This window comes from Notolepis coatsorum (genome assembly GCF_963971535.1).
Source record: "Notolepis coatsorum genome assembly, chromosome: 12".
In the NCBI taxonomy this organism is placed as follows: Eukaryota; Metazoa; Chordata; class Actinopteri; order Aulopiformes; family Paralepididae; genus Notolepis; species Notolepis coatsorum.
The window spans coordinates 85,165,574-85,187,594 of NC_140176.1; the positions used below are offsets into that span (position 1 = coordinate 85,165,574).

Below are 22,021 nucleotides of genomic sequence, written 5' to 3' on the forward strand. Positions count from 1 at the left end.
CAGTAGAATGGTGTATTTTCAAATCATGTTTCAATGAACAGATAGAGGGCGCAATAAACCTATGATGAGAAGGCAACTACCTTTTGTGCCTGGAAAATAAGCGAGGGGGAAAAACACGAGCGACGGCAACTTGCAAAATTAAGCAGGCTAAGAGAAGTGTTGATTTTGAAAAAATAACCCAAGTCAGTCTGCGCATTTATTGAAAACTACGTGATCGATATGGTTGACGGCGAAGGATTTCGGCAAATGATACACCTGCTTGAGCCAGCTTACCATATCCCATTCTGAGGCACAACCACCTTGCGCATAGAGGAGAGCTACACCGATGCAAAGTTCAGAGTTGCTCACACAGCTAGCTAACGTTACCGGTGCTCGCAAGGTTGCATTGGCGACAGCTGGACTGCCCTGACGACCGAAAGCTATGTTACCGTCACTTGCTACTACATCACGAGGACTGGCGAGTCACCTCTGCTGTGTTGCTAACTAGAAGTTTGCTGGGTCGGCATATGGCAGACCACCACGTGTAACAGTTTAAAGAAGCCATTCCCCATCCCTGGATAAAAATCCGACTGACTGGTGGAAAGTCAATTCGGGGAGATTCCCCAGGCTGGCAAAGCTGGCACACCAGTACCTCTGTATACCTGCAGCATCGGTACCATCCAAGCGAGTGTTTTTGGACTGACCAGGCTGCATGCCCTCCCGTCTGACCATGTCGATATGCTATAGGCTATCTTGTTGCAAAATAATAGTAATAATAATAGCCTCATTAAAAATACTAGTGGTGCTTCGTTAGTACAGTTGGTTGTTTTCAGCGTTTTATGCACTTATTTAGTTAGGCCTATTGGACATTTTCGTCGACATAAATAGATTTTTCGTTTTTGTTTATTTATTAAGTTAACCTCTTAAGCCCGACGGGGTCCCATAATGACATCACGTCAAATCAATCTCTCCAGACTGTTTGACAAAAGTAGCGTTTTATTTTTCAAACGTATTCAAGTATAAACATCATAACCATGTCACAACAGCAGTTATAATGTATATTATCATCAATACGTTAGTTTACCAATAGGTTAAAGTGTTATTAGATAGATTATCGTTTTGGTGTTGTATAGTTCGCGAAAGTCGACCATTTTGGAAAATCTTAACGTCGGGAATTGTAGTTTTTTTGCTGCCATTTTGATGAGGACACAGAGAGCTTTTAATGAGCGTTGGACATTTTCCGAACGACACTTCCCAAGGGCCTCTATGGGGTTTCAAGCTAATTACTTCTGTATGAATTTCTTTAATATCTCTTATTACTCTGGATAATAAACCACAAAACGTAACGTTATTGGTATATATTGAATTGCAGTTAGTTTCTCTTCCCTATTTTTAGCATGTAGCAACAATTAGATTTGAAATTCGTTTCAAAATGGTGCCACCCTGGCAAAAATAAAAAAAATCTACTGTACATACAGTAGATTTGATTATCTCTTCTTATGCACGCCTGGTGATACTAAATCCAAATAGAACTCGGGCATTTGAAATATAAGATTTGGCCCAATCCATAAATGTGCAAATTGGCTATAATACAGTAATTTATAAGCCTGCTATTCTATATTCTACAATAATATTTCAAATTGCATTGGTCCGGATGGGAGAATTCAGTACTATATCTACAAAACCTTCTGTTTAATCATCTTCCCTTTATTAATTTCTTTAGATTTTTTTGTACACATGATCTCAAGAAGGTACTGAACAAGATCAGTGGCAGTTTTTCATGTCTGGTCATTTTTAGCATGGTGTTATTCACTGTCAAAAATCATAATTCATATTCTCCTTTGTTTCATCACAATTTAAGCAAGCCTAGTAATAGACACAATATTTCTGACACTGGGAATACATTCACTGAGGTCCATAGATGTCCCTAGATCCCAAGAATATGCGAATGGACCTTGTAGAAGTGGAGCAATATTCCATTTACTTAGGTATGTGTTTTAGGTGGATTTTCAGAAAATAGGGCTCCGGGCTTAACACATTGAGTGCCACGCCCCTTTGACCATATGGCCGTTCCGTGTCAGCGCTGAAGTCAATGGGAGGTCGGGAAAATTTGCGAAGGCTTAAACTATATCTTAAATTAGGCTATGGGTCTAAAACACCCCTCGCTTATCAATGACTTGCTTGCAGTCAACATGTACGACACGGATTGTTTTTTCATTGGTACATTTCCGTTTTATACCGTTTTGAATACGAGTATAGTTTTGGAGAGTTCTAGTAATTCCAGAGAAATTCCGCGATAATAGCTCTTTAGTGGAATACACAAAACATGTTGTAATTTTTCGGCTGATTTATGAATAGTTTTCAAATAAACGCTAGATTATCGATAGTATATGTGTACTTATGCACGCTAGAGAAGCGGGCTGAAAAATCTATTATCCATGACCTGGTCAGCGCAAACATCATACACGCACACACACACACACACACACACACACACACACACACACAGACACGCTGCGATGGCTGAGAAAAAAACATCTGATTAACCCAATACTGGTAAAATAGAGTCCTTACCTCACATCAGATGTTATGCAAAAAGATTAATCCAATTCCTGATCGCCATTCCAAATATTGATCGCGTTTATTGATCCAACGTTATAGTCCGAAACACATAATCGATGCTGCTCTGAGGGTCCTCAGTCAATCTGGTAACACGATGCTGCTTGCCAGAGATGGGGAAAACCCCGGACCGGACTTTTTTTCTGATGCACATGGCCACCCAATCCAATCCAATGATGTGCATTACCATCCTGGAGACGATAGGCGGCGGTATTTGCCCTTTTCGAGCTCGGACCCATTCACAATGATAACGTCAGGCTGGATGGATGAAAAATGAATGGATATCGCTAATAAAAGATAACGATTAAAAGACGAGAACTCGTCTTTGGCACTCAACGCATGGCGAGTTAGCATGACTAATCTCGTCGTTGACACTCAAAGTGTTAAGAGGTTAATATAAACCGTGTTTAGAAATCTTTTTAATTTGTTAAATACATGCTTTTGACTTTTGGCGAGTGACTTATCTTTTTTTGCCACATAAACAGCTTGTCCGCTTAAAGTAGACACAAATGTATTTTAATATGTCTAGGCCTCTACATTTCTATGTTTCATATGCCATGCAATGTTGCGATAATGCAATAATGTCGCTGCTGTGGAAATAAACCTTTTGATTGAGGAAACAAATACATTTATTATTGTTTGGTAAATTGGGTATTTCTTGTTACAATTAATCGATTCATTGATCGTTAACATTATCAATGAACCGAGTAAGGAACATGCTTACAATTAGCAACCCTAGTATGCATGCATGTTTGTGTGTGTGTGTGTCTCTCTCTCTCTCTCTGCATATCTCTGTCTCTTTTTATCTCTCTCCTTGTGTCTCTGTATGTCGGTCTCTGTGTCTCTCTCATTGTCTCTGTATGTCTCTCTCTCTCTCTCTGTCTCTCTGTCTTTCTCCCTCCCCAGGTAACCTGTTATGACCAGGATGTCTCTGCTGATATGGAGGCAGAGCCTAAAGACTTGGGGGCGGGGCACCACGCGGCCCAGGCTCTCTCATTCGCTGACAGCATGGGGGAGGTGAAAGACGAGCAGGCGCCTGGTTGGTCAACGGCCACGACAGACATGAAGTTTGAATACTTGCTGTATGGACATAGAGACACGCTCTGCTGTCAGATCTGTGGAAAGACCTTCCTGGATGAAAACAGACTCAGGTAGATGGATACATACATACATACATAGATGCATACATAGATGCATACATAGATACATACATAGATACATACATAGATACATAGATACATACATAGATACATACATACATACATACATACATACATACATACATACATACATACATACATACATACATACATACATACATACATACATACATACATACATACATCTGTCACGATAACACATTTTGCTGGGCGATTAATTGTCCCAGAAATTATTGCGATAAGTGATATTATTGCGGTTTTGAGAGAAATAATTTTTTTGAGAAATGTATTTCCCAAAAGTTTTCAATCAACTTTTTTTTTTTACTAATATAATGATAATAGCATAATAATGCAAGGAAACCGTTTCAAAGTGCAATAAACCTTTATTTAACATTGGAAGACATTTTAAATATCCTAAATTACTACCTAACCAATCAGATATGAGATAGCGTCAGAAGCAGAGTAACCTCGTTCCCAGTTTTATCTCCGTGAGAGCAATGATAAAACGAGCAGAGCAATGTGTGTGGACAAGAGGCGGGTTGCTACGTTTACTTATTTTTTGCTTCGAAAAGAGGGACATCCTCTCAATATGCGGGACGTGGGACATTAGGTAAAATGGCTGTGCAGTATACAACCAAAAGCGGGACACCTGGTCACCCTAACTGTGGCTCGCGTTTGTTTACTGTGGCTCGCGGATTATGTGATGGGCAAGCTACTTGGAAAATGTAGTAAGCTACACTACCAGTTACTCTCGATTAAAATATAGCTCAACAATAATCAAATAAACACAAATATATACCGGTACTATCTCTATTGGAATGGAGACTTTTCAGCACAGGATAAACTAGGGATGGGCAAAAAAAACAGATCGATTGATCACATGATGTACTTGAGTACTCGTGGAGGAAAACGCTGTACAAAATAAACGTCTTTTCCGGTGTTTTAGACTTTGCTCTTTTATTTTGAAACCCACCGACCGGAAGTATTGTTGTTATTATCCTAGCAGAACCTATGAGCGGACAACTTGTGTCGTCCGGTTCTGTGTTTTTGAGCTAATGATAAAACAAATGTTGAGATTGTTGGTGAACAACTAACTTTAGGTTAGTTTTAACGTTAGCTACTAACGTTAGATGCAGCTACTACAGGCAATCAACGATGAGGAGGAAGCGTCATAGCATCAACACTAGATCTTTAATCTTTATTTAGCAGTCCAGTTTCTCCGGGCAGTAGCGTATAGCGTTTGTTCACGCTACATCACTACTTGGGTCTAAAAATAGCTACACTACAAAGAACGCTACTTGGTTCAAAAGGAGCGACGCTACCATCACGCTACTGAGAAATATAGTTAAGCTATGTAGCGTTGCTACTGCCCAACATACGCATGGTGCTCACAGGAGCTCCCGTGCTGTACTCTGTAGTAACACCAGCGGCCCGCCTCCCCACACGGAGAGGTACTGGTTCCCGCCTCATTAAAACAAACACGCAAATAGCAATTAATTGCGCCCATCAAAATCATTGCATTCATTTTCATTATTGCGCGATAAATTGATTTATTGCTTATTGCAACAGGCCTACATACATACATACATACATACATACATACATACATACATACATACATACATACATACATACATACATACAGTACTCGAGATGAGGGGGGATGGCATCCCCCCTGAAATAAAAACGGTCAATATCATCCCCCTTCTAAAACGGCCATCCCCCCCTTCCCATCCCTTCCATCAAAGTATCAGAATGTTTATAGAAATTCCTGCGGGCCATCCTCTCCTCAGTCACGAGAGCACTCGCAAATATGCTGCGCAAATCACTGTCAAACGGTGCGCGTCTCGTGCCACTGTCGGTCGCTTGATTGACCGTGGCACGAGACCACTGCACAAGACAGCGCAATCTAAGGGACATGTTTAAAAAGGCTAAATATAATATAACCGGTACGTCAAGTGCACGATCATTACTTTAGTTATCAAAGGTGGAATCTCTAGACATAAGCAATGAATGAGTTTAAAGCTAAGCTACGTTTTTCTCTCTTGTTAGAAGAGGGATCACTTCATCAGTTAGATTTGATTTGATCTTTATTTATCTCTAACATTTTCAACCATAAACACACACATTTGTAATAACAAAAAAAAACTAAAACTAAATAAAATACAAATTTAATTAAATATATCTTCCTATGGAAGCAATAATCAACATAGCTCAAGACAAATGGTTTTGTTCGCGAAGGGACAGAAAGAAGCAAAGCTTATCTGGTCCTGCCCCTTTCTTACAATATCATATTATTATGTAATTATCTTATCAATAGTTAACTAACGTAGCTAGCTAAACCATGAGGACTTGGATGTCTTTAACCAGGCTAGCATTTGTGTCAGCTAATCATCAGAAAAATATGAATTGTCCCCCCCAATAATATGTGCTATCAAGAGTAGTGTATCTACTCCCACTCTGTAATTCTAGTTTCGAAATACTCCTAAAAGCTTCATTTGCATATTCAAATAATTAAAATGTTCTACCGGGGGACGATGCCCCTGGACCTCCCTTCTCTGCGTCCCCCCCAAACTTGTCATGAGATCTTCAGCCCTGACCATCCCCCCTGTTTTTTTTCACAACTCGAGTACTGCATACATACATACATACATACATACATACATGCATACATGCATACATACATACATACTAGGGGTGGGACGATACATCGATTCAGATCGATATATCGATCTATTATCAATAATCAAATAGGATCGATGCAACGTAAAAAGATCGATTCATATTGCGATACTCTTATTTTGAATATCCTGCGAGTCATATCCGCCGGCGCCCAGTATTGTGAAACTCCGTGTAGACATTACAGCAGTGTTTGCGTCTGCTGTAAAGCACTACAGAGCGTCTATTTTGCGACCCGATATAAGTCTGTGCAGTTTTTTCCCCGCAACGGGTCAAATGCATCTAACATGTGTTGCATCGTCGCCATTCCTTTATGCCCACGTCGTGTTAAATATCTAAATGAACGTCATGTTGGCTGCTTAAGCTAAGCAGCTAACCGTGAGAGAGAACAGGAGAGAACAGAGGGGAAGGAGGAGGGGCGGGGGCAGTCTACCTTTCTGTGGGGGACTGGGGGAGGGGCATTGTGTGTGTGTGTGTGTGTGTGTGTGTGTGTGTGTGTTACTGAGGATGGACAGATAATGTTGATATTTAAACATGAATACATAATAAATGTATTCATGATCATCATGCAACATAAAACAGTTGTAGGAAGTTTGGGAGAGGAAGGGGTTTTAGTTTGCGTGTTGTGAGTTCTAAAACATTTTACTTAAAGTTTAAAGCTCAATATATAAAAAGTTAACAGGTCTATTTGTATTAAAAACAATAGATTGTTTTTCATTTAAATGTCTGGAAGAGCTCAAAAATAAAAACATCAATTGATATTTCCGTAGCCTTTTTTTAGTTGATCTAAATGTGACTGATTGTGTTAAATGGGCACATAATATCGCCTCATATCGATCGCAGGCACCTGAATCGAATCGTATCGTATCGTGGCAGACTTTGTGATATCGGCAAATATCGTATCGTTGTCCAAAGAATCGATATTGTATCGTATCGTGATGAAACTGGTGATTCCCACCCCTCATACATACATACATCATACATACATACATACATACATACATACATACATACATACATACATACATACATACATACATACATACATACATACATACATACATACATACATAGATGGATAGACAGAATCAGTTTATTTGTGGATAATGTTTTCTCTCCTTCTGTCCTCTTTTCTTGTCTCCTCTCCTCTCCTCGCCTCTCCTCTCCACTAGGAAACATGAAAAGCTTCATTCAGCTGAGCGTCCATTTGTGTGTGAGATCTGCAGTAAAGCCTTCACCACGCATGCCCACCTTAAAGGTATCTGATACACAGTGACCTAAAGTCTCTTTAAAGCAGGGATGCACCGAATGGGAAATTCTTGGCCGAAACCGATACCGAAAATAGGAAACAGTTGGCCGAAAGTTGAAAGGCCGAAAATGATTCATAGAATAGAATTTTTTTTACCAATGTTGTTCAGCTACCTGATTATGGAAAAATATATGATTATGGCTAAACTTAACTTAAATAATAAATAATCACTATTATGGGTCTTTTTGTATCACAAACAGTACTGTATTTGCAAATCTGGTATGTCATAAATGTATAGATGTAGCAGTACTGTCTATCTGTATGTCATGTATGTCATATATGTCCTGATGAATTGAAAATGGGGGACCCTGATGTAAACAAGACGAAAGTCTTTCTCTGGTCTGCATCCCCTTAACAATTGTGTGTATTGAGCTGTACTGTATTGTTCTGCAATCTGTTAATAAAGTTTTCAATCAATCAATCAATCAGAGAGAGAGAGAAAGAGAGAGAGAGGCGGACATCTGTGCTCTACTGAGCACACCTTTCTAGTCCCCAGATGACTTTGGCACAGTAGACAGTGTCAATGTGAGAGAAACAATCCCTCCCCCTCTCGCTCTGAATAATATGCATATTAGATCACTCAGTGATATATATATAGTAAATAAGGATAAAGTATGTTAAAGACGCATTTATTGGACTTGTTGCGCGCAGAGTTTACATACTGTAGAAACAGCGCGACTCCCGAGGAGATGCATTGCTCCCGAGTCCCAAGAGGAGTATCACGCAGGACTGAAGAGCTCACAGCGCGCATGTAATGAATCCGCGTTTTGATGACATCATCACAACAACACGCGTTAGGTTGCTTCTGTTTCGGTGATATATTTTCGGTGAAAAAACTCTTTCGGCCAAAAGCCGAAAGGCCATTTTCGGCCGAAAACTTTCGGTGGGCGAATTTTCGGTGCACCCCTACTTTAAAGCCTTCACTACGCACGCCCACCTTAAACTCTTAAGCCCGATTGGTCCGGTAAAGATTAATTTCATGTCATAAATAGATCAATACAGTCTGTATTAATTAATGTTGTGTTTCTTTTTCAAATGTAAAAAGAGTAAAGACCCTAACCCTGTCAAAACAGCAGTCATGTGTATATTTTCAGCACTACGTTTGTTTACCAATGGTTTTTTAAGTGTTATTAGTGAAATATTAGTTATAGAAATCTAGTCGGAAAAGGGCGAGGGTTGACACGAGGAAATGAGGCTGGCATTTTGTTTGTAGTCCTATGAGGAGAGGAGACCCAGGACTTTCGATGGGCTTTTGAATAAAATAAAATAAACTACGCTTACTAGCTCACGCCAGCCCCTGTCAATCATCTGACTTCTAGATTGACTTTTTAATTTCTCTTATTTTTCGTTTCTCTACCTTTCTGTGAACGTCTAGCAAAAAACGGCGTTGCAATCTGATGAAAAATGGAGGAGAAATTTACATTATAAAAAAGTAGATTTCATTCACGGTTTGTGAATTACGCCTGGTGATACTAAATCCAGATTGAACTCTGCCATTGGAAAGGGGAGATATGGTCTGATCAATAGATGTGCGACTTGGCCATAATAAGGTCACTTATAGGCCTGATATTCTATAATCATATTTCAAATTGCATGTGTCCGGATGACAGAATTCAGTACTGTCTCTACAAAATCTGCCCTTTATTCCTTTGCTTAGATTTTTTGTACACGTGATCTCAAGAAGGTGCTGAGTGAACTCAGTGGCCATTTTACATGTGTGGTCAGTTTTAGCATAGTGTTATTCACCATCAAAGATGAAAAAAAATATTGATATTCTCCTTTGGTTCATCACAATTTACTCAAGCCTAGTAACAGACACAATATTTCTGACACAATACATTCCCTGAGATCCATAGGTGTCCCTAGATACCAAGAACATGCAAATGGACCTTGTAGAAGTGGAGCAATCTTCCATTTACGTAGGGCTTAACCTCTTAGCCCTATTTTCTGAAAATCCCAAGCATTTTTCCTCTGCATTATGTTCTGTATCGGCCAACATATACACCGATACCGATATACGCCGATACCAATACCCCTCAAACCCATCTAGTTTGGAAGCTTGGTTAGTCAACCAAGAGCTTCTGCTGTGCAGAACAGACTTGTACTGATCCAGTCCAGGACAGGGACCAAAAACGTGTGACTTTGTCTTGAGATAAGGTGAGTTGGACTAACTTTATACAACCTTGACTTGGACTTGTAGTTCAGTGATTTGTAGTTCAGTGACTTGGACTTGTATCATAATTGATTGATTCCTGCTCCTCCCGGGCAGCGTGTCGATGTGTCCTTGAGCAAGACACTTAACCCCTAATTGCTCCCGATGAGCTGGTTGGCACCTTGCATGTAGAGCCATATGAAATCCGCGTTCACGGAATCGCGGACGGAATCGCGGAATTGAGCAATAAAAATGGAATACTGTAAATAAAAAAATAAAAAGTATTATTATTATTTTTTTTTTATAATGTTGTGGGACTTGTACAGCACTTTGTTCAACGTTGTCAGTGCTGTAAAGTTTAAACCTTTTAAAATCTTAGACAAACAAAACACTTTGCTTTCATGAAATATTGTAAGCCGTCATTTGAGGCTTTATAAAAGCAGCACAATGAACACAAATCTGTCAGTGCCGAGTCCGACCTCATCTTAAATAACAAACAGCATTGCTTGTTGTAGTTAACAAAGAGGCAGAGTTGATTTTGCACAAAAATAAAAATAAATATCTTTATTTTTTATTTTTTATATAATCTAATTTTATTTTCATATTCGAATCCCATGCCCATCGAACGAAGCTTCGAAGTATTTAAGACGGCCCTATTAAATGGACTGTTATATCTTATTAAATTGTGGACATTTATTCATTCCCACTTATTAGACACTATTTCTGTTGGTAGAATACGTGTACAAAGCAAAATACAGAATTTTGAAATATTAAAATGGAAAAAACGGAATTTGGAAAAAAATAAAATGGAATTTGGAAAAAAATTAAACGGATTTCATATGGCTCTACTTGCATGGTTGCCTCCGCCGTCGGTGTGTGAATATGTGAGCAGGGTACAAAATAATTACACACGCCTAGCGCCACTGGCTTGTAGATTTAATGTTTGGCCGTCATAAATTAAGGTCTGGGTGCCATCTGGCGGCCAACAAAATCCACTGCATGGGTCGGCATTAATATGATGCAGGAGTGGTGAGTTGAAACGAAAGTGAAACTGTGTGTGTGTGTCTTTAAATGTAAATGAGATGCGCTCTGCTCACGAGGTCATGGTGAGTTGAAAGTGTGTGTGTGTGTGTGTGACTTTAAATGTAAATGAGATGCGCTCTGCTCACGATGTCAAGTTTGTAACATGAGACTCACATGAGGTCTTACATCACCCTTTAGCCTACAAGAAAACGCTGCAATCGCGTTTTTGATTGTGCTCTGATATTTTACTATTTCGCATTTTACCAAATATGTGGAGGAGGCATATTCCCTGCAACAGGTTCAAAGATAACTTCACATTTATTGGCAATTTGTTTCCTTATATCGCTTCCTCCAGGGTTCCTTCCAACTTGTGTTGACAAAACACCTGGGCTGCTCAGCTACGGGGAATCAGCGCTCTCTCTCTAGACTAGAAAGGTGCACTCAGTAGAGCACAGATGTCCGCCAGGGCGGCAGCCACACATAATAATAATAATAATAATAGATTGGATTTGTAATGCACTTTTGTGCTACACTACATGGTTAAAACAGTTAAAAAAATTGAAATAAAATAATTATTAGTAAAACAAATAAAATAAAATACAGAATAAAATAAGATAAAATAGAACATAGTTAATTAAACACATAGTATAAACAGACAATTTAAAAACAAAAGCACAATAAAATAAAAATAAAAAGCTAACAGTCAAAGGCCTTTTTGAACAGGTAGGTTTTCAGGCCTGCCTTCTCTCTCTATCTATCTATATATCTATCTATCTACCTCTCTCTCTCTCTGTTCAATGATTTAAAGTGGCCAAACGTTACAATATAAATACTAATTGGATTTTTGGCTGGTAAAAAATCTGCCCGGCTAGTAGTTTTTTAAATCTACCAGCCAAATGGCTGGTAAGTCAAAAAGTTAAGTTTGTTCCCTGGTGAGTGAATGGGTAAAATGTGAGGAAACAAATTGTAAAGCGCTTTGGATAAAAGCGCTATATAAAAAAGCAGCCATTTACCATTTGTATCATAATTGTGTGTGTGATTCTGTGTTTCTCCAGAGCATTTGAAGATCCATACGGGCTTCAAGCCATACCGCTGCGATGTGTGCGGGAAGTCTTTCATTCGAGCCCCAGACCTAAAGAAGCACGAGCGCGTCCACAGCAACGAGCGACCCTTCGCCTGTCAGATGTGTGACAAGGTTTGTAAATGTTAGCTTAGCGCTGGCTAACCCTTTAAGCCTGGATGAGCCATTAATTTAGGATAACACTTTCCCCGCCAATCACGTTGTACAACGTGTTTCAAGTTCATGCAAATTCTGCCAATCCACGGCGTACAACGTTATTTTGATCATATTTCATTTTTTCGCCATGGTATTCATATTTCCCTCACGGAGCCTGGTCTGATGCTGTGGGACTCGGCACAACTCTGCAACGCTTCAATACTGCCACCTGGTGGATGATCGGCGAGTTGCCAAACCGGAAATGGCCGGTTGGATATCGGTGCGTCTCCTAAATGCGTCCGGCCACTCGCATAACGTTGCAGGACTCTAGCCACACACCGTAGATATAGATCGCTGCCATAACTCAATAATCGACATGATTTGGGCGTGTACTATTATTATACAAACCGGAAATGGATCGACTCGATCCCCATCAAATAACTGGGATCTTTTTGCTCCAGTATCATCGCCCAATGGTAAGAGGAGGCTGACGTTACTTTCAGCCTGTTTGTTTATTATTATCCATACAAACTGCTCTGATCTATATATCACCCATACTACATAAAGCATTTAACGACGATCACGAAATTATAAACGACCCCCCCCCCCCCCCCCCCCTCCGTTCATCCGCGCATGATCAGTCATAACGTTTAGGACCATGTACAGTTGAAATTTTTAATATAGCGTGGATCGGCAACAAACGGCATTTGATAATCTATATATGCATTTATGCCTATATCTCACGTTCTAGGAATTACTGCAGAAAACGATAAAAACATATTTATATTCTAGACGGTATTTTCGTATGAATGTGTGAATGAAAAAGTAAAACATTCCTACATCCTGAACGATAGATAATCGATGTTGAATGGGCCATAGTAATGTCAATTTAGCAATACAATTAAAAAAGTTATAGCCCTGCTAAGAAGGTGAACATCTCCATAGACTTACAGTACTGGCAGAGAATGGTATAAGATGCTGAAAGTGCGGGCGGCTACGTGGTGTAGTGGGCAAGGCGCTCGCCACGAATGACGGAGACGCTGGGCTTGCCTGTTTGAGCCCAGCGCTCCACATTGCTTTCAGTTTAGCTGGTCGTTCATACTAATACACATTGGCCGTATTAGGGGGTGGGATACTGATGGGTGGGGATCGGGCGTTGTGGACAGCGACTCCTACAGGTCGGTTGGTGCGCCTGCGCAGTAGAATCAGGAAGTGTCGGGGGCAGCGTGAGCCTCCCACGCGTTACTCCTCGCCACTGAGAGATCGAGCTGCGCAGGTGAAAAGATGCGACTGCTGTTACCTCAAGTACCGGAGGGGACTTGTGCTATGTATGACTTAGTCCACATTGCAGCTGGCTTGTGGGAGGCAAGAAACAGCGTTCGTGACAGGGGAGGGTTGAATTGGATGATACGAAATTGGGATGGGAGAAAATATAGAAAATGGGAGAAAAAAGTGGATACAAAAAAAATAATATGCTGAAAGTGCGTGGCAGGGAATGTTTTAAGACCAGATGAGATGTTAGTTTAGGATTAACCCTTTAAGACCAGATAGATAGATAGATAGATGGAGATCTTTATTGATAATGAAACATATATACAAGTATACATACAGGGGGCGAAATGTAAGCCTGCAGCCCGCCAGGGGCGCTCAGTTTTTACCTTTGGCGCTTGCCACTGAGAGGTCTGCCCGCCGTGTGGCGTGTAGACGTGTAGTTCATAACGATACTCTTATTTTGAAAATCTGTGCGAGTCTCATTTCCGCCCCAAGCGCAGCTAGAGTCATAATATCGATGGCTCCGGCAGTTAGCAACATTCAGTTCGTATGATATTCTTATTTTGAAAAAAAACGTGGCAACGAGTCATATCCGCCCAGCCGGGCCAGCCCTGCAGCGGGATACTATTGGCTTCTGCTCGTATCAACACAGAGGGCAGAGGCAGTCTGCTCTAGTCTAGATCGGACCTCCATGAGCTACCGTTACTGTTTAAACAATGACCCAGTCAACTATTCACTTTTAGTTTAATACATGACGAGGCATTGTCTAACGGTATCTAGCTGGCTAGCTACTGATAGCTGCTGATATCAACAAATGCTCCAGCAATAGTCGACTCGAGTGCATAATACCTCCGTTCCCTCGTTAGCTAGCTCACGTTAGCTAGCTCACGTTAGCTAGCTCACGTTAGCTAGCTCACGTTAGCTAGCTCACGTTAGCTCTATATGTCCCAGTGAACTAAATTGTCTTAACGTTATCTAGCGGGCTAGCAGTAGCTACAGATAGCTCCTGATATCAATGTCTTATAACATTGATTCAATGCGTATTCTAGCTGAGGGCTTGATGAATGTGATTTGACCAAATAACCGTAACATTATACCAATAGGGTCCAGCTGCAGCGCCGGAGAATCCTTGCATGCTGAATGTAGAGTATTAGTATAGGGCCTAGCTGCATCGCCGGAGAATCCTTGCTGGAGCTGGAGGCTACTCAAGTATACACAGACAGTGGAGCTGTTTGCAGATGGCGAGCATTTTGACTTATTGCGTGGTGGCGATGTCTCGCAGATAATACAACTACAAGTATGATTATATAATATATATTTTATTTAAAAAAAAATGTATATAAAATATATATATATATTTTTTAATCAAAAAAAATTTGGCAGGTAAGAAATATGCTTGGCGGGTAGATTCTTCCCATCTACCCGCCACTGGCCGGTGAGTCAAAAAGTTAATTTCGCTCTCTGTATACATATAAGGCTCACCATTATCAAAAGGGTAAAACACAATAAAGCTTACAGCTTATTTCCATTGCGGTCCTTCAGATGTCTGTGAGTAATATGTACTAGTGAGTGTCTGCCTGGATGTGTGTAGGTGTATGAGAGTGAGTGCATGATACAACATGCACTTGTTAAAGCCTGTGGGTAAAGCGAGGGTGTGCCCACCACGCAGGGGGGAGGAAAACATAGGGGGGGGGCGGATAAAATACAGTAAAAAATAATCGGATACAATAAAAAACAATTAATACAAATAGAAAATATACCCCTAAAAACCTATTAAAAAAACCTTATCTATATATAAATAAAAACGACTTAAGATAAATAAAATATAATTAAACCCATGTTCTGCTTCTCCTGATCCAGCTCTTTACTTTGCCTTTAAAAGAGGAATACGGACTTATTAATTTAATGTCTGCTGGTAGCCTATTCCACTCTACTGCCGCCGAGTACAGGAATGAGTTTTGCCCAATGCAACGTTTACATTTGACTGGGACAAGATCTGTAGGGCTCCCTCTAGTGCCGCGACCATGTAAGTCACTGACCTTGGTGAAATAATTTCTGAGGTAGTTTGGAACAACATTATTGACTATTCTGTGGACCATGCTGAGTTTGATTTGAGTTACTCTCTCATCTACTCTGAGCCACTTGAGGCTGTCGAAATGAGACTGTTGTAGGTGAGTCCTGGGATGTAACTGTAAAATGAGTCTAACTAATTTATTTTGTGTGGTCTGCAGCCTATTCTTCAGTGACACTCTGTACTGTGATGTAAGATGAGACGTTAGCTTAGCATTAACCATTTAAGGCAGGATGCCACGTTGGCATCCTTTTAGAGCCAGATGCGATGTCGGTGTCATTTTAGATGCTGTCATAATTTTCAAGACCTGTGACCGATTTAAATGCATTGTGATTCCCTGAAATGTTTGTTGGAAAGGCAAAATACATACGGTTGTGCATCAGACAATGGCTGACGACCTGAGCGACATTGAAGATGTCAAGTACAGCAGTTACTTTGAGGATTAAAGCAACAATCAATTAGAAAATTCAGACCCAGATTTTGCCTTCTGACCCACTAGTCCTAGTAGAGTAAATATAGGGTTAGGTTAGGGTTAATACTGCATATACTAATGTATTCTCAACTCCTCCTCTCCCCTTCTCTTTTCTCTCCCTCCTCCTCTACCCCCCTCCCATCCTCTCCTCTCTCCTTCCTCTGCTCTCACCATCCCTTCTCTTTTCTCTCCCTCCTCTCTTCTTTCCATCCCCTCCTCTCTCTCGCTCCTCTCTTCTCCTCTCTCCTGTCCCGTCCCGTCCCCCTCTTCCTCATCTCCTCTTCCCTCTCTCCCTCCCCTCCTCTCCTATTCTCTCTCTCCTTCCTCTTCTCCACTCTCCTCCCTCCTCTTATCTCTCCTGCTCTCTCTCCTCTCCTCAGGCATTTAAACACAAGTCTCATTTAAAGGATCATGAGAGGAGACACCGTGGAGAGAAACCCTTTGTCTGTGGCTCCTGCACTAAAGCCTTCGCTAAGGTAACCGTGATGATGATGATGATGATGAGGCGGGATGTAACGATGCAACCTCACCAGGGCTTGACGTTGACACCTGCCCACCTGCCCAATGCGGGTAGAATTCGTCATTGGCGGGTAGATGCGTCATTCTACCCGCCAATCGGGCGGGGTTTTTTTTTTCTATGAAAAAAAAAACATTGTAGTCTACAAAAGGCATCTGGAATAATGAAGTCAATCCAGCTCATACTATATAAATACTACAACTCCCACAGGACTGGGTGCGCACAGTGTGCTCATTCATTGGCCCATCCACTTCGCCCGGCCCCTATCGCGTGCGTCGTGTTGCTTCCGTGTTGTGTGTCTGGCAGCTGACAGCTGAACGAACGCTGTTAACATTAATAGCTCAACTGGTTGCAATACAGACAGTTAGCTAACGTTAGGTTACAATGTGGCGGCATATTGTGGGTGTGAAAAGACCCGGTGAACCAAACCACCAACAAACAAAAAATAGAAAAGATAATGAGACAGAGTCCGAAAACACGAACAAAGTAGAGGAGGCGAATAAAAGAAAGCGGGTGTTCATTGAAAAGTGGCGCTCAGGTCGCGAGTGGCTAGGATATGACAAGATCTCTCTGCTAATCTACCAGGGGAATCCGACTGTTTAATTAAAACAAAGCATCGCGAAGGCCAGAGGTGGGTGTTGACGCGATGTGATTTCTGCCCAGTGCTCTGAATGTCAAAGTGAAGAAATTCAATGAAGCACACACCACACTACTGACATTTTGGATTAGATATTATTTTAGATGTTTCTGTTCAAATAAAATCATATGTCCAAACAAATGCTTGCAGTTACATTGTCCAATGACCTATATTTATAACTTTTTGGGTGGGGGCGCGAGTGCGGGGATTTTTGGCTGATGAAAATGCTGAGTGGCTAGTGACTTTGGAAAACCACTAGCCACAGTGGCTAGTGAGCCAAAAAGTTAACGTCAAGCCCTGGACCTCACAACGATTCAATTCGATTACGATTCTTCAGGCAACGATTCAATTCATGAAATCTCTTAACACTTTCTCTGCCACGCTTATATCCATCAATGTTTGATCTCTGCCACCACTTTAAGTCTATGGAGATGTTCACCTTCTTTGCAGGGCTATAACTTTTTAAATTGTATTGCTAAATTGACATTACTATGGCCCATTCAACATCGATTATCTATCGTTCAGGATGTAGGAACGTTTAACTTTTTCATTCATACGAAAATACCGTCTAGAGTATAAATATGTTTTTATCGTTTTCTGCAGTAATTCCTAGAACGTGAGATATAGGCACAAATGCATATATTAGATTATCAAATGCTGTTTGATACCGATCGACGCTATATAAAAAATGTCAACTGTACATGGTCCTAAACGTTATGATCATGCGTGGGTGAACGGAGGGGGGGGGGGGGGGGGGGGGTCCTTTATAATTACGTGATCGTTGTTAAATGATTTATGTAGTATGGGTGCTATATAGATCAGAGCAGTTTGTATGGTTAATAATAAAGAAAAACGCTGAAACTCACGGCAGCTTCCTCGTAGCGTTGGGCGATGAGAGTGGAGCAAACAGATCCCAGTTATGTGATGTGGATCGAGGCGATCCAGTTCCGGTTTGTATAATACTAATATACGCCCAAATCATGTGGTTTATTGAGTTATGGCAACGATCCATATCCACAGTGTGTGTCTTGAGTCCTGCGACGATAAACGAGTGGCCGGACGGAATTAGGGGACGGACCGAGCAACAAAGGGGATATCCGGTTTGGCAACTCGCCGATCAGCCACCAGGTGGCAGTATTGAAGCGTTGCAGAGTTGTGCTGAGTCCCGCAGCATCAGACAATCCTCCGTGATTGAAATATGAATACCATGGCGAAAATATGAAATATGATCAGAATAACGTTGTACGCCGTGATCTGGCAGAATTCGCATGAACTTGAAACCCGTCTTAAGCCGTTTCCGGCGGGGAATGTGTTAATTTGACCACGATTAGATGACATTTCTATCAGTTAATTCCCCCAAAAAATTTGAATACACAAATGTGGCTGGGGGAACTGATTCACTCAGCATGAATGGACTATTGGTCAATAAAAACAATACCCAAATTTTTTTTTTTCAAATCGATGCAATTTTCAAATCGATGCAGTTGAATAGTCACATTAGGATCGATGCATCGTTACACCCCTATGAGCCAAGGTAACATAGTAGTAGTAGTGATGATGATGATGAGCCAAGGTAATATAGTGATGATGATGATGATGATGAACCAAGGTAACATAGTGATGATGATGAGCCACGGTAACATAGTGGTGATGATGACGGCAGCGGCCGTCTTAGTCGACTCATGCGCACTTTATGATGATGATGAGCCAAGGTAACATAGTAGTAGTAGTGATGATGATGATGAGTACTAACTGAATGTATTTTGGGTGATAATAATAATGATAATAACAACTGATTGAATGTATTGATAGGGCTGGGCGATATATCGAGTATACTTGTTCTAGCTTGTTCTACATGAGATGTAGTAAATTACTATATCGTGAACATCGAGTATATGTTGTCACGTCAGCCGCGGCTGAGAGGAAACTTGCTTTAGCGCAGCAACGGGCTAACATTAGCCGCTAACTAACTTTCTAATATAATAATAATGTTCTGCTCCCCAGGAGTAATGATGATATAATAATAATTTTCTGCTCCTCAGGAGTAATGATGATATAATAATAATAATGTTCTGCTCCCCAGGAATAATGATGATATAATAATAATGTTCTGCTCCCCAGGAGTAATGATAATATAATAATAATAATAATAATAATAATGTTCTGCTCCCCAGGAATAATGATGATATAATAATAATGTTCTGCTCCCCAGGAGTAATGATAATATAATAATAATAATGTTCTGCTCCCCAGGAATAATGATGATATAATAATAATGTTCTGCTCCCCAGGTGTAATGATGATGATATAATAATAATGTTCTGCTCCTCAGGAGTAATGATGATATAATAATAATAATAATAATGTTCTGCTCCCCAGGAGTAATGATGACATAATAATAATAATAATAATGTTCTGCTCCTCAGGAGTAATGATGATATAATAATAATGTTCTGCTCCTCAGGAGTAATGATGATATAATAATAATAATGTTCTGCTCCCCAGGAGTAATGATGATGATATAATAATAATGTTCTGCTCCTCAGGAGTAATGATAATATAATAATAATAATAATGTTCTGCTCCTCAGGAGTAATGATGATATAATAATAATGTTCTGCTCCCCAGGAGTAATGATGATGATATAATAATAATGTTCTGCTCCTCAGGAGTAATGATGATATAATAATAATAATGTTCTGCTCCTCAGGAGTAATGATGATATAATAATAATGTTCTGCTCCCCAGGAGTAATGATGATATAATAATAATGTTCTGCTCCTCAGGAGTAATGATGATATAATAATAATGTTCTGCTCCCCAGGAGTAATGATGATATAATAATAATGTTCTGCTCCCCAGGAGTAATGATGATATAATAATAATGTTCTGCTCCCCAGGAGTAATGATGATATAATAATGTTCTGCTCCCCAGGAGTAATGATGATATAATAATAATGTTCTGCTCCCCAGGAGTAATGATGATATAATAATAATAATGTTCTGCTCCCCAGGAGTAATGATGATATAATAATAATGTTCTGCTCCCCAGGAGTAATGATGATATAATAATAATAATAATAATAATAATAATAATAATAATAATAATAATAATAATAATAATAATAATAATAATAATAATAATAATAATAATAATAATGTTCTGCTCCCCAGGAGTAATGATGATATAATAATAATGTTCTGCTCCTCAGGAGTAGTGAGTAATGATTATATAATAATAATAATGTTCTGCTCCTCAGGCGTCGGACCTGAAGCGGCACGAGAACAACATGCACAGTGAGAGGAAGCAGTTAGCGGCAGCAGCCCTGAGCACAGAGACTGAGACCCTGCAGGCTGCAGCCATGGCTGCTGAGGCCGAACAACATCTAGAAACTATTACCTGAGACCCTGCAGGCTGCAGCCACATCTAGAAACTATTACCTGAGACCCTGCAGGCTGCAGGCATATCTAGAAACTATTACCTGCTCTGAGGAGGAGGAGGAGGAGGAGGAGGAGGAGGAGGAGGAGGAGGAGGAGGAGGAGGAGGAGGAGGAGGAGGAGAGTCGAGGACACACTGTCAATGATTTGCTCAGTTTTCTTTATTTTAATTTTTTTTAGCAGAATTGGGGTGTGACCCTTGAAATGCAACACACACATGAAATGACTGATTTTGTATACACAACATTTGTATTAATATTGTAAATGTAATTATTTAATGACTGACTTTAAAGAAGAGTTTATTGTGCAGGTGGTAGGAATGGATTGAAACGGTAAAGCATGTGCTCTTGGGTCAGCGGGGAGATAAAGGTGAGAAGTTAAAGATCCGTGGAAATGGCTTTACGTCTGCACCATGCTTCTGTGATTTGATGTATTTCCGAATGCAGCCGACCGATGAGGAGGGGGGGGTTGTATTGGACAATTGTTTTGGTGTTTGCTCTCAAGTGCAGAGCGATGTCTTTCATTAATTACATTTTCCCAGAAAGAGAAAACAATGTATTTCTTTAGATTAAAATAAAAAAGGAAATATATATATTGGCACATAGAGATGAGAACTAGGTGCAGATAAAAGGGGTAAGTACCAATATGGAGAAAAAAAAACATTTTTAATTTCAGTATCTTTAAAGATGGATTGTGGTTTTGAAAAGTTAAAGACGGGTCGTGGTTTGACAATACAGAGCTTCATTTGTGCAGAAAATTCATTCTTTTCTCAAAAACCTGTTGAAGTTTCTTTACCGTCATCTTGAGGTAAAAATGTGCAGAGAAAATTAAGCTCTGTATTGTCTTCAGCCACACAACCTCTACCTCGCTGCTGTCGGGACAAAACCTCATAACTCCAAAAACCCAACTTTTCAGCAGATGAAAAAAACTAACACAGATTTGAGGGTGAATAGAGTTAGGAGGTTTAGACAGATGATCGGTTTAATGCTTTCCCATTGTTTAAACTTTGTAAAACCCACACACACATATGGAGGATGATCTACGGAGTTGATTTATATAATAAAAAAATAAATAAAAAAAATGGAGTTATGAGGTTTTGTCCCGACAGCAGCGACCTGCTAGTTGAACTAGTCATATTCACAGTGTGACCTGCCTGCTAGCTTGGTTTTCAGTATACCGGTGCAAGGCGCAGACCTGTTCGCCTGAATATTTTCCACAACAAAGTTAGTGTTTCTGCGTCTCTGATTGGCCAGGTCATGTGACATGTACGCCCAATCGTGGGACCGCAAGTTTTTGGATGGTTAAGCTTAGGTGCTCTTTCGAAGTTGGTTAAGGTTAGAGTTTGTCTTAGAGCAGGGCGATAGAACGCCTGCCCTGATTCCAAACTCTAACCTTAACCAACTGCGAAAGAGTCGCCTAAGCTTAACCAGTGATAAACTAGGCGTTAGGTAGTTTGCAGGCTGTTCGACCTGGAAAG

At 40.3% G+C, this 22,021-nt stretch overlaps 1 protein-coding gene across 2 annotated transcripts in view; it reads left to right on the forward strand.

Moving 5' to 3' along the window:
• The window catches only part of zbtb14 (zinc finger and BTB domain containing 14), a 69,400-nt gene extending 48,814 nt beyond the window's left edge, over positions 1-20,586 (forward strand). For both annotated transcript variants that reach the window (XM_084326227.1, XM_084326226.1), the window contains 5 exons: positions 3,505-3,749; positions 7,610-7,695; positions 11,977-12,116; positions 16,333-16,428; positions 20,367-20,586. In XM_084326227.1, coding sequence (XP_084182353.1) covers positions 3,505-3,749; positions 7,610-7,695; positions 11,977-12,116; positions 16,333-16,428; positions 20,367-20,510 — 711 coding nt within the window. In that variant the 3' untranslated portion in view covers positions 20,511-20,586. The remainder of the gene's footprint in view (positions 1-3,504; positions 3,750-7,609; positions 7,696-11,976; positions 12,117-16,332; positions 16,429-20,366) is intronic.
• The last annotated feature ends 1,435 nt before the right edge of the window (positions 20,587-22,021 follow it).